At 42.7% G+C, this 14,451-nt stretch overlaps 1 protein-coding gene across 6 annotated transcripts in view; it reads right to left on the bottom strand.

The window, feature by feature from the left end:
* LOC126556623 (rho GTPase-activating protein 100F) overlaps window positions 1-14,245 on the bottom strand; it is a 32,365-nt gene extending 18,120 nt beyond the window's left edge. For 2 of the 6 annotated variants that reach the window (XM_050211995.1, XM_050211996.1), the window contains exon 1: window positions 13,939-14,243. In XM_050211995.1, coding sequence (XP_050067952.1) covers window positions 13,939-14,025 — 87 coding nt within the window. In that variant the 5' untranslated portion in view covers window positions 14,026-14,243. Of the gene's footprint in view, window positions 1-1,979; window positions 2,073-13,938 lie in introns of those variants that run through there. The other 4 variants (XM_050211994.1, XM_050211998.1, XM_050211997.1 and 1 more) reach the window with 4 other exon arrangements.
* Window positions 14,246-14,451: the final 206 nt, after the last annotated feature.

Below are 14,451 nucleotides of genomic sequence, written 5' to 3'. Positions count from 1 at the left end.
TTTCACTATGTTGGCTTATACACTAAGCCCTCCATTAAATACATCCCAATCACTTTCTTTTTTCTCTCCATTTTTCTCCTCTCTCTTTCACTGTAATCACTTAACCATGACACAACGTTTAGTATTGTTCGAAACTTACTTTGTAATCCGTTCCATTAACGTCCTGTGCAGGTCATAGCTTACAAGTACAGCTGTAGCGAAAAGCGTCAAGTGACCTCAGCCCAAACATCCATCATGTGTCACAGTGGAATATGTTTTGCCGCTTGTAGTACCGTCACCTTTCCCCAGTACCAACTCGCTTAAGCCCTAATTACTGTCACAACTTTTTACCCGTCAAGTGCAGCAGCGCCTGGTAGGAAAACTTGCACTCACTGTCAAGAAAATCGTGAGCACTCAAGTAAAACACATCATCAGTGTGACATCATGGCAACTCGTGCTGATTAAGTTCAACAATCATCAATCGAGCCGTTGAATGGTTAGCTCTCGCAGTAGTTGGTTGATTTAATTCCAGGAAAGGATCTTTCAACTCGCCTTCCAGTTAAAAGTGAAACTTTTTCGTTTTCAATGGATTCTAAAATATTTAATTTAATATGAAAGTTTCGGTACGATGGCCTTTTTTGATTAATAATGAAAACCTGTAATAATGTTGCTCTTTTTGAAGGAAACCATTTTTCACGAAAAACAACAGAGCTGCATTCGGCTATCAATAGCTAAAAGCTAAACGAATGATTAGTCCTTCAAAGAAAAGGATCATTTAAATTCGTTGAAATTATTGCTACCTTGAGCAAAAAAAAGGTTCCAAACAGTTTTATGAATTGAATATAAATTGTTGCCCAGGCTTAAACATTTCCAAGAATATCTACATCATTAATTTTAACTCTGATAAAAATAATTTGCTCACAGAACATAGCTTAATTGTTTGTCGTTTTCATACGAATAAATTGATTTCTAGGAGTAAGTTTGTTTTTCTCGTCAAGTAGTTTTTCTTCTCACTATTTAAATAAACTCGACCAAACATCCATTACCACAGACACGAAAGCAGTGGAGCAAAAATATTCGTCACGTGTAGATCATGAAAAAACATCTTTCACGTATGACTCATTAAACTCCGACTCGTGACACGTAACCCGTGAGTGTGTAGAAGATCCGTTTTCGGAGGAAGAAAGGTAAGTGCGGAGCTGCACAATGGTCGTTGGTGGTGGTCCAGGTAGCGGTGGTGTGAATGAAAATTCCACTGTTGAATAGGAACCGTCATCGTCGTCGACGTTGCCGCCGACGTCGCCGTCATCATTGTCGTCTCTGCGGACGGCACGAACACACGCAAGCGCGCTAGGAAGCTACTCGAATTTCCACGCTTTCCAACACACACACACGCACGCATGGTAATAATAGGAAAAATCGCGCGCATCGTCGCTCATTTGTAGAACGTTCTGTACAAACTGACAAGATGAGAGGGAGAGATAGAGAACGTGATTTCAAGAGAGAGAGAAAGACCATCCTAATCACTACCACATGCAAGCACACTAGTCTCTTTAAATAGTATCCTTGGCTGACTTTTCATTCTAAACGTGTGCTTTGCTCGCTAGTCGGAATGAGAGAGAGAGAAAGTGCGGGAGAGAAATATTCTTGAAAGGACTGTGGGAGAGTTTCTTTCCATGTGAGTGTGTGTGTGTGTGTGTTTGCGTGAGTAAAAAACCTGAGCGGTGCTGAAAGTGCGTGACTGTGTCACACACTGGCATAGTTTTTCCATCGTTTTTCCCACCCACACCGACCCACCATTACGGTTTACAACCCCTTTTACAAGGACTTTCACCATATCAGCAATCATACTTGGGTAGAAAAATTGGACGAAAAATGCAGCACGGAGTAGTACTGGCACAGAATGGAGGAAATGGACTAAGACTTGAAGACATTTATTCCATAGTATGAAGTTGGAGTGTGCAGCAGAAATGTAGGAAACCTTCGTCCGAATCCCTCACCTTGCTGCTCCGCGAGAAAAAGCATCCAGTGGTGGCACTATCACACATTTAATCCCAAGTAGCACCTTCGTCCTTCGACCTGTTTTGAATGCTATTTTCTTGCACAAACACAAACTCACACACTCGTCTGCTTGCGAAACGCTTCACTAGCTATATTTTCGGATTTAAGATCTACTGAACTCTATCTGTCTGCTGCTACTACTTGCACTACAAGCCACTACTGCTGAGCACTCCGTTGATATGTCGTTGATGGTTTTGGATATATCCTTTCCTGTCGATGTGTATTTGGCCCCCGGGTTACTTTTCTGCACTATCTTGTGCACGATTGTTGCGCACTGCTGCACACTACACTAGCTGCATCTGACACTGACACTTGGCTTGCACCATTCGCTTCCTTGATCGATGGGACGCACGTGCATTAGTCACGCACAAAAGCCCAACGCAAACAACACAACACAAAAATGCACAACTGTTGGCACACACGGAACGTTGCGAAATTGCACACATTCAACTGCAAACCCACCCAACACAGGAGGCACAAGGATCAGCGTGCAAGGACCTGAGGCAGCCCCGTTTGCAGAACAGCACCCTGCAAACCTGGGTCACCTTCACACGCGGTTAAGGAACTTTCGGTGAGGCGGAATCTTGGTTGGTCCCGCTTTTTTTGTTGTGCGACAGGAGCACTGTGTTGTGCTACCGACGACTCTCGCTTTTTACCCCGCAACGTGACGTGGATTTGGACGGACACACTAGGCCTGCTACAGACTGTGGACAGCTGTGGACAGCCCAACAGAAAACCCCCCGAAACTACACCGCCAACACTTTGCACCGTTTTTATGTTGGAAATATGGCGCTCACACTCGGGACTTCTAGAACCTGACCGACCGACCGACCGAGAGTGGATGAACTGGTACTGGTACTCTGGGTAGAAAGGATCTGTTCTCGGCGCACACTACGACTACTACCCACACATTCACGATTAGAACTGTCGACCCTACGTATGGGAAAACGAAGGGAGAGGGTGGGAAAAGTGGGGTCGGCGCCTGGGACACGAAATATCGCGTGTGTGCTCCAAGAGCCGAAGCTAAAAACACGGCCACATTCGGTTACAGTAACACCCACCAACACCAACCAAGACAGACATGAATGCTTTTAATCTCTCTCTCTCTCTCTTATTTCTCAGAACAAACAGTCTCTCCACAGTTTACGACTAGCGACAATATCCTTTCGAGTATCAGTTTTTTTTTTTTGGCATTGGGCAAAGAAAGGATGCACGAAAAGTTCCTCAGCTTAGTTATCAATCGCTTCTTACAACCACCACCACTGAAACCGTTCCTTCAATGCGAAGGTAAACGTAACTTACCGACACACATGAGTGGGTGTGTTGGTGAAGGCGAGTAGACATCCCAACCCCCCAACGTTCCCTAACTCCCCCATTGTGTAGTAATGGAGGAGTCGTCGTGTGTGTATGTGTGCACTTCAAAATGGAGTGTTGCGTGCGTCCGTGGGCGAGTGTGCGTGTGTGTGCCTCGTGTCACGAGATACGTCCACGAGCCAGCGTGACATTCGGCATGCGAAACATGCAAACGCGCAGCAAGTCCTATGTCCTAGTCTTGCCTTTAGCGCCTTCCACAGACGATGACATCGATACCGTGACCCTACCTAAAGATAACCTTTCTCTCCCTTCACTCCCCGAACACCTTATTACCATTTCTTCCCTTCTGCAAAAGGGACTTTGCCGTTCGAGCTCTCGAGCAGGTATGTTTGTGCATGTTTGTATGTGTGTGTCCGCATGTGTTGGCGGTAATCAAACAATCTTCTCATTTCTTGGAGGGCGTTTCGGAGTTCGTGTAAAGTGATGGATTTAAATGTCATGTCATGTGGGTGCATTACATGCCAATAAACTCCAGCGAGAATTCGGGTGGGCCGATATCGTATCGTAGTGGGAGTTTAATGCCACAGATTTCATTCAACCTTGTGTTTTAAACAATCAAATCAGAAACACTCTGAATGTGTGTGGGTAGTTGGAAGACGGTCCAATCTTTGCATGGTGTTTAATCAAACAAATAGCGAACAAGATAGAACATTTTGTTCATGGGAATCTCGGGCCTTATGCGAGTTGTGTTACTGAGTGAAGATTTTTGATGGTGTTATTTGCAGAATATTATTTTTGGACGAACACCATTCATGTCTTGCAACAAAAATAAGAATAGAAAAATATAACCTTTATTTTTACAGATGGAATTCAAATCCAAGCTTACTAATTGCTCGTAATTCTAACGGTTTTTAGACATAATTTCTATCCCATAGAAATGGGATAGAAATTATGTCTAAAGAATTACGAGCAAATAATAAGCTTGGATTTGAATTCCAGAATAGAAACTCTGAGTCAATTCTGCAACTAAGAATGACGGAAGGAAGTATCACACAGTTGTGACGCTGGATTGTTAAACACATTGTAATCCATCATCACCTTAGCGGTCAATTTTATGTTGCATTAAAGTTAGTTCAATACATCTCTGAATTATTATTACTTTTTTATATCCATGTTAATCTAACAGACCATACCGATCATAGTTGTACTATAATATGCGGGAACGTTATAATTGTCAAGATTCTTCTGTTTGTGTAAAAGATGGGATTAAACTCAAAATAACGATGTATAGAGAGTTGATATTTGCTTGAAGTTACAACTCAAACTTGATAAATTGACGGAATAATATTTATTGTTGGAACAACCTTCGAGTATTTGGGCCCAGTTTAGCTATTTTAATAGAACAAATATTGTTCCAGTCATTCGCAACTGAGCAACGAATTTCATAGACCATTTAACAAATTCTTGCAGACGGAACAACGGCATCCAGATGGCGATTTATGCATTTTTATCGATCGTGCACCGATCGGATGATTCCACACTATCGGAGGAGATGATTCACCAAGGACCGTGCACATAGACCGAATCGTCAGCATCCAAAAAAGAACGAATCAACCCTCTCGTAACCTCTCGGAACAAGAAAACCCTAAGCCGATATTGTGCAGAAAATTGGTGTTGGTCGTAATATGTTTTTAAAAATTGTTATATCAATAACAAACGTATAACTTTTATATTCAAGGACAATAAACTTCATGGTGTAAGTATTGGAAGCAACTAAAGTGTTTTGCCTGTTCGATTGAAGCAACTGATCTGTCAATCGATCTGTAATCTTAAACGGTAATAATATACAATGGAATCTGTCAGACAGAAAATGTATTGCATTTAGAGTGTAACAATACATAAGAACGATACCATGCCACGACAAAAACACATATTTTGGACAGCTAACAACTTTCAACCTTTCAAACAAACTTTTCTTTTAGTTTAGAGCCACAATGCGAAATCTTGACATGCTTTTTCTGACTCGATTGACTGTTTGTTTATGCTTAGATTGATACCGGTGATATTTCATATTAGCAACTGAACTGTCGATAAATACTAAACCATCAGAACTTCACACACTGTCTGTCCAAATTACGGAGCAATTAAATCACTCTGTTTGGTTGGTTAAGTACAGTAAAGATGTTCAAATGGCGATTCACCTCGGCGTGGATGTATAAAACTGTCCTCATGCTCTTCCTTAGGTTCTCAATCACCTGTTTTGTATCAAAAAAGGCGAATAGCAGCCAATTACAAAAGTGTAGTTAAAAGAATTGTATTCTTCAAAAATACGCGGGAACGGTCTGGATGGGATTTGAAGCCTGGTCCTGAAGGAATTGTTATAGTGACCGATTTGAAGAACATTAAAAATTTACCAAATCGATATTTTTTATTGGAATTTATGGATTTAAGGTTATTTATTTAAGATGATTTAAGATAATTCAATGTCTCACGTGTTTAATGTCATAATTGGAGAATTTGAACGTTTCAAAATACGATTAAATCAACCGTTTTTACCTGGAAATTGTACCGATAACAAGAAGCATCGCTATTGTCTACATTCTTGTGTTTACTATTTTTCAAAGAGGCACCATTAAGTATTTAATTGAGACAAAAAACAACAGAAAACATGTTCGAATTTCCACGCCAAACAACAACGCAACCTCCCCTTCTTCAAAGGACAACCAAACATCAATCAGCATATTGGCGTGCAGGACCAACATTTACGTTGCTTGGCTGGTGCCTTGCAGCGTCTGCTCGTCCGCTCGGTACGCTAATCGAAAGGCAAATTACAACGCTCCGGTTAATGGCATTATCACTCTTCATCTTCACTGTCATGCACTGTCCCGCGCGCGTGTCTTAACCGGAACACCGTTCCGTTTGATCATCGAACACTCTTATTTCCTACCCGGAATCCGAAATCCGCTGCCACTAGGGCGGCCACGGTTACCTCCTCTACTTTCCTATGCCAGCTAATTGACCGCCATCAATCAGATCCTTGGGCAGCGACTGATGCCGCTGCAGAGGAAATTATGCATTAACCATTAATGATCGCTGTGCGTGTCCGTGTCGATGTAGCGCGTGTTTTCACCGAACACACTGCTCAAAACGCAACACAACAATGAAGGAGAGAAAACACACACAAAAACCGAAAGAATAGCACGAACAAAACAAACCTATTGAAGAAAAAAAACTCAGGCTGCAAGAACGTAAAAGGAAGGAAAAGAATAGATTTTTACCCCGTTAATTAGTCACTGATTATCTGTCATAAATTGTCCGAGCCCTGGACCCCGGGAGTGATTTTCGTGTTTTAATAAACACTGCTCTTGCTCATCATGAAGGGTTGGTTATGTTTTCATTGCCTAAGCCCATCAGTAGGCACTTCGGCACCGCAAGCTTCCATTACTGCTTATGCAACGTTAGCTTTGTCTCGGCCAAGGATCCCACACAACTAACGAAGGAAACCGAAAATGGCAAGCTCAATCTTTAAACGCTTTATGGATGCAACTGAGTTCACATAATTTGCTCGCGCAATGGGACAGCTGAGTCCTTGCTCGAGCCAGGTGCCGATGTGTCGAACGAATCGCGGTTGCCCTACTTCCACACACTTTACTTCGAGCAACAACAGTGAAAAAGGCAAGGAGCCAAGGAGGAGAAATCAGAAGAAAAAAACGAACCAAGCGAAAACGTACCGCACACATACACACATTAAATTCCACTCGACCTCTTTCGCTATCAATTGCTCGTCCCGTTCGTTTCACGCTTTGTCGAATCGCAGTTTACGGGATCCTCCACGTGAATGCGAGTCGAAACAAAAAATTAGCCTAAACAGAGCAGAGCCACCGAGAAACCATCGTAATGATTATTGACCTGAGCGTTGTACCGTTGGTCCTCGCCGTCCATTCGTCCGAGGTCCGTAAAGATCCGTACCGTCCTTACATACAAACCGATGTTGGACATTGGATGTTTGGCTGACGCTACACTTACTCTCTTTTTGGACCAATGGAATGGGGAAAGGGAACAAGTGCATATACGTACGTGTGGGAAGTGTGAGTATGGGTGTATGTGAGAGTGTGGGTGTTTGTGAGGGGGTGGCTATACACAGGCTGCTGAATACATTTGAGCAGCAGTGAGAAGAGAGTATAAGGCGATGAGAAATATCGATTACCGTCGCATCCTCGTACGAATGAAGCAAAACATTTTTGCTAACGAGCTGCGTTTGGACACGAATGATTTGTACATTTAGATCGATTAATTATTGCTTCAAAAGCTTATCGGTTCAATCTGGATTTAAAAAAAAATATTAATGTAATCATTCTCATAGGCAATTGTCTGTCTAAACATAAAAAAGAATGCTTTTTTCTCTCTAGCTTCATAGACCTTCCTAATGGTCCTATAAATCAAACAGACACTGCAACAGCAGCTGCAAATCATCCTACTGCCACGACATCCCAACCAAAATGTCCAGAATGTTATCCCAAACGATGGATGAGATTTCTCGTGAGACAAGAGCGAAAGCATACATCCCATTCCTAGCGAGAGAGAAAGTGAGAGAGTGGACAGGATCCGTTCAGGATAACTCTCCAGAGCTCCAGAAAAGCAAAGAAAATGTATGTGTGAGAGAGAATACGAAAGCTGTGTGTATGTGTGTTTGTCGGGATGAAAATAGGATGATTGGGGAGGGTATGGGAATGAATCTGGGCAAAAGGAAGGGCGCAAAGCGGAAGGACTCGGTTGTACTACGCGCGGAACGGAATACTATCAAAAGTACGCTGCAGTCTACGTCAAACATGCAGTATGGGGCGAACGGGAACGGGATAGCCAGGGCAGCCAGGATGGGAATGCGGGGGTTGCTCGTTTGCCAGTGTATTGCACACACTAACAGCCAACCCATTTATTGCACCGTGGCACCGTGGCAATGGCTAGGCTGGGAGTATGCGCTGGAGCCTCAATTCATTGTGGGCTGGAGAGTTTGGAAACTGCACTCAATCCCATTCTCTGTCCGATGCTGCTGCTGCTGCTGCTAGATGGGAAGAATGGCCAAAATATCCTACTTTCGCGAGACAATCACACGTACGCCTCTCACATATACTACAAGGCAAGGTAAGCAGTGGAGGCGGAGATAGCTGTTCAGCAGTGCGGTACGATGTAATAATGCACCCATTTTTCCGAGAAAATCCCACACAACATCCTCGTTTCTGTCTCTCGTGTACATGCGTGTAGGTGGCACACGTACGTACGATAGTAGTACGATTAGCGAATACGACAACGATCGGACAGTTTCCCCGGCCCGGCCTGCAATGAGCGTCAATCGATTGCGGGCCTTGTGCTCGCTTTTTTTGTCTCGTTCGTCGTTTTCCTTCCCCATTGAATGAACATTCAGCAGTCACGGGTAGAGGAGAAGAGTGGCTGCGAGTGTGTGTGTGTGTGTGTGGAGAAGCGGCGGGTGGACGACGCAGCGGTTTGGAATGAAATTCCTATGCATTTTTCATTTCGTGTCCTAATCTGAGCTGAACATTCTTTGTGTCATTCCTTCACGGGTTTGGACGGCTGCTGGATGAGCTGTTTAACCGTACCTCCAAGTATGCTTGCTATGCTAATTTTGTGCCTTCATCGTAGACAAGAGCGACTTTTTGAAGAGCTTCGTCTCGAATCTCGCTCTTCACTCCTACAGCTGCAAGAGGCTGAAGCGATTTTTAATCATTTTTGTTGTAGGAATTATGTTTTTAGAGATCTGCTTGAGTGAACGAAGTGAGGAACAGTTTTGCATAAATGCGACAAAGGTTAGTTAACTCGCAGCATCACTTTTCATTGTTTAAGGTATTTTTTTTTCTCTGTCATAGGGAACTGCCAGACGAACTGGTAATGTTTGAACAATTTCTGGACTCTTTTGAGGAAGAAGTAAACCCATTTTATGGCCTTTCAAAGAGTTTATTTTTATTTTGACTTTAATTTATACTATCATAACAATGATAATGCGACGTTAAGCCATCAAACTACAAATAAATATAAAAAATAATACCTAGTTCTTCAGATTACTTTTAATAATATTTCAGTATAACGGTTAACCAACTTGTAGTCAAGAACTACTGACGTGTTTAAGCGAATGTTAATGATGGTTAACTAAATTCTTTGTTTTTTGCCTATACAATTTAAAAAGTTTTGTCTCAGATTAAATGGTCTGTTGTACGACGACCATCGTCCGACCATCTAACGATTTTAATTATACAAATTATTTAGATGAAATATAAAACAGATCTTCTCAGATCAGACAGTCAGTCCTCACTACGGGATGAAACAGATGAATGAGACATTTTTATGTTATTTATTTGGTTAGGTAAGGTATTCCGCTAAGGGTTTAACCAAAAACGCCGATTAGCCGATTGTTCCAACTTCTGGGTTTAAGTTGCACAATGACAAAGCCACCTATATAAGCCACAGTCTATAAAAGTGTTAGATTCCTCGTATTTCTCTACTGTATTGAAAGACTTGTTCTACTCTCTATTAGTTTTATACAACAATCTTTAGAACTGAACATATGATGTGAAAATCTAAGTAGCAGTTGCAATCGTGCACCGAAAAATACGACGAAAGTTCTTGGCTTAACGACGATGTCGAACGACGATCGCCATCTAATGGCTTATGGGACTTATCGGTGCCACGTAGCTGAATAGTCAGAGTTTGATCCCCGAACCTGCCGTGTGAAAACCGGCTTGGTAAGTACTTCATTATTACAATTACTAAGAAATAGAACTCGTATACAACTCTTAGCACGAGCTAATCTTCACTAGCTATGCCTCGACAGATCCTTACTGCATCAAATCAATTAAAACCCATAATTCAAAGGACGAAAATCAGTTGTTAGGATCGCTATATTACACAGACACGAGGTTTCAAAATACGTAAAAGACATTCCTTTATAAGAGACCTCATATCAGCCATTACACTCACACATATAATTTTCCGAGCGAGATTTGCATCATGAAGATTTGCACCCTTACAGATGGTTCGTAATCAGCAGCCAGCAACGTAAAATGCAATCGGAAATTGATTTTCGCCTCATTGTCTCCTATGGGCGGGTACGGAAGTTGCGTGAGTATGTGCAACATTGGGAAAACAGAAAATATCATACATTAGCACCCTATCCCTTGGTTTGCTCTCAGTGGCGTTGTGGAACTACCCTCAGGCACTAATGTCTGGCAGCGACAGATGTATCGGATATTATTTTTCATCTTCTTAATGCTCTTCCTAAATCAATTGAATGAAGTTGGTTAGCAGTGGGGAATAAATTACGAGTAGAGTTGATCCGGACCGCATCCCGAGACAGGACAAGTTTGCAATCGTGCGATCTAATCTAATTTACGAAGAATCTTTGCAGACTTTGAATGATAATGAGCAACAAAGAGTTCATTATTATACAAAAACACCATCACAGACCGGAACGGAATAGTTGGAGAATCTTAGTTTCTATCCCTGCGAGAGTGTGTGCACTAATTGTTGATGATTAAACTTCTACTGTCTTTTGTAGACAGCTTGAATGATTCGTTCTGTTTATTGAATAATCGAAAGATTTAAGGAAAAAAGCCTCAATTGAATGCAACTTTCTATTGATGGATTGTAGTAGCATTGCATAGCTTTTTTCTATCTGCATGGAAGATACTAGTGCTCGAACTGTTAACACCTCTTATGGCACTTGCCGTTTTAATTACTTTCTCAACGTTGCCCCCTAGACACACTCAACTAACACGCTCAAGTCGTTGCAGGCTAGACGTTCGAAACGTTCAAAATCATTTCAATCTACTTCTAGCACACTTCAAACAAACCCTTCCAATGAGTTGGTGTCCATCAGGGTACACTGCATCGATCACCAACCTCCTAAGCTTCTCTATCACACTCACACACTCACACCGAGCTAGGTACACGGCTACGGTGCTTACTCAACCAGTCTATTACCGGCCGATTATTATCATCATTGTTATTATTATTATTACAATCATTACGTTCATAGAGCATTTTTTTTTGTTGTTGCGAAAAACCAGTCCGGCTGATTTCACACCCATCCAATGCGTGATATTGAACGTTGGACATGACTTGAATGTTCACGTAAGAAATTTTGCCTTCTTCCTGACAGTGGGAAGGAGGAATAAAATTTTGCGCAAGAACTTCCTCGGTTGGGTGTTCCAAGCACCAGAGGAAGACAAGAATCCTTTCATCGAACCGGACCGTCCTCGAGCAGCATACGAAACATTCATTCCACGGTGCTGCTGAAGCTTCACGATCGGTTCGAACGACGGGGCGATTCTTTCGGAATGATGGAAAATTTATGGTAATAAAATCGGCGTTTAATCCCCGATGACATAACATACTTTTACACTTTCGCCATTTTGCTATTGCTGAGCGACTGGTATGGTGGAAAGCTTTATAGGGTTGAACGCTGTTTGCGGACAACTTCCATCAATTTAAATAGATTCGCTTTTCCTTTCGTCTTTTTTTTCTGTGCCAAACCAAGGTGATAAGAGACCATCGGGAAGATATCGATTTTGGCTCCCACTTACACGACACTTACAATTATTGATGAGGTAAAAATGATGTTTAATAATGGAGCAGTGTTGGTAGCTGAATCGAAAAAGATATTTGAAAACAAACGTTTCTTTATTTTCGTCTTGATCAATAAAACAGTGCTCAAAACGTACTGATACGTAGCTTGTAGCGGTGGGTCAGTAAACTATTATCTCACATGCACACATTCACACAATAGCCATGTTCGCTAGATTCTCTGTACAGCCAAAGACAACCAGGCGTCTCCATTTTATTGAGCCAAATGGAACAAAACGCGGGTGTTGTTCCAGACCGAGCGTACCGAATAAATTCTGTATGGCTGTCAGATGCTTGCAGAACTCGTTAGTTCTCGGGCACCCAGAGAGCACAAACCCCTAACTACAACGGATGAAGTCGCAAAAATCGATGTCCCATAACGTTGCTCCAAAACATAATTCTCGCAAGCTTGGCCAAAAGCAAAGTGCCGCTGCCGTGTTGCTGCCGTATCCTCCGGGCCAGGATCCAATTTCGCACACAAATGTGCACAGAAAATACACTCACACACACTCATGCATGCACACATAAGCGCAATCGGGGCGACATAACGACATTGTGCCCATCGTTAGGTGGGCCCCACCTCCCCAAGCCACCCCCTTTCGTAGCGCAGCCACCGTACTGGGCCAAACGCGGTACGGTACGGAGAAATATGGATGTCGTTCAATTCGTTGTTTATCCATATAAATTATGTTTTCCCAGTGGCACAGCTACACCACCATCAGGATCCGTCTTGGCCCATTGTCCTACTTTTTTGTCTGCTCGGGCACCCACGGCGGATCCTCCACTCTGCCACTTTTCATTTTATGCCATTTTCTTTTGGCATACGCGGTGAAAATTTTGCTCGACGCGCTAACAATGAGAACAGAGCGATACATTGCCGTTGGTTGCGGTTTGGCCCGCTGTAAGCCTTCCGTGTTGAATCTTGGAGCAAATGTTCATTTCCTTAATCTTTGCACCCGAGCGCTTTCGGGGCTCGAAACGTCAGGGGAAAGAAAAGATTTAGTCGTTTCTTAAGACAAAAGCCAGCCGTTGAAAAAGACGCCTCTGCAGCATCGACTTATGTACTTTATTACAAGATTATGCTTATCTGGCTCCAATTATATTTAGTAACAAGTGTTAAACATCAAGCAGAAGCATGATATCCCCAAGACTTTGTTTACTAATGTCTAATACAGAATGATTGGAAAAAAGATACCTTTAGGAGAAAATATTCTTTAACCTATCCTTTTTCTTGTGCCTTTTTTGGCATTGTACTGTATAAGGATCTTGGCCTATGATTTATGATCTAACCAAAGATTAGCCGTAACAAGTTAGTGTCCAAAATCTTTCAATGTTTGTCATTTTTATAAATGACGTCAGCACTGTATTACAAAACTCTCTCAGAATGTCTTTGATTGTCTCTCAGCATTCACTCAATTTATTAATTGAATCACAATCATCAAATTCAAATGATTAGGGAATTTGGTGGGACAAAACTGTCACCTTCAACAAACAAATCGACGGTGGTCAGTCTAGTTAGAGTATGGATGGATGATTGTGGAATCTGATCTTATTTTCAGATTGCAGGCGGTTTCTTGGAACCTGCACTGCTTCAAGACTTTGTATTGGTCTCTGATCAGATCATGCCACATTGGATTAACCATCTACTGCGAGGACTGAAATGAAACTTTCATCAGATTTGACATATTCAAATTTGGACATATGCGTTGTTTAATAAAGTAAAATTTAATTCGTTGTTGTTGTCAAATATGTTTCTAAATAAATGCATCCGTTTAAGTTTACTAAAAGTTTCAATGTTTTCCAACGAATAATAAATTAGTTTGAAATAGCTGGATTTTTCCTATTCCATACCCGTCTCAAAAGAACTCGTGAAGACTTAGATCAGTTCACAGATTGTATGACGTACATTTGTATCTCATTATTAACAACATTTTCTTCAGCTCCACTTACCTTTCTTCGGCCACAACAAAGCATTCTTCGCGTGCGCGAATGTCCGGTAGCAGTCGTTTTCAGCCGTGCGAACTTCCGCCACTGCATTAGTCTACGTCGAGCGCGTGAAACGACGACAAGCTTCGGGCTGTGGCTGTTGGCAGCGCTGTTCCGGCCGTGCTATGAGGCGCAACCGGCCCGGACCCGCGTGCGCCGTAGTGCAAGGAATCCCTGCCCAACAACACCGCCCACCGCCGCAACGAAGCCCCGTCCACCGACACCTCCGCTACAGCCGCTACCGCCCCCTACTTGCACCCCAGCCGAACGTCGGCGAACGGACGGATACTGATGCTGGTGCTGCTGCTGTTGGAGTAGCTGTTGCTGATGCAACCGTACCACCTCCTCGATGGAGTCCTCGTCCTCCTGTTGCTGGTGTTGCCGCGGCTGTTGCCGCAGCTGCTGCGACGACCTTGACCGATCCTCGCTACTACGCTCACTACTACCACGGTACCACTCCTCGTGTTCCTGCTGCCA

The sequence above is a fragment of the Anopheles maculipalpis genome, chromosome 2RL (assembly GCF_943734695.1).
Source record: "Anopheles maculipalpis chromosome 2RL, idAnoMacuDA_375_x, whole genome shotgun sequence".
In the NCBI taxonomy this organism is placed as follows: Eukaryota; Metazoa; Arthropoda; class Insecta; order Diptera; family Culicidae; genus Anopheles; species Anopheles maculipalpis.
This window is presented reverse-complemented; position numbering and strand designations above follow the sequence as displayed.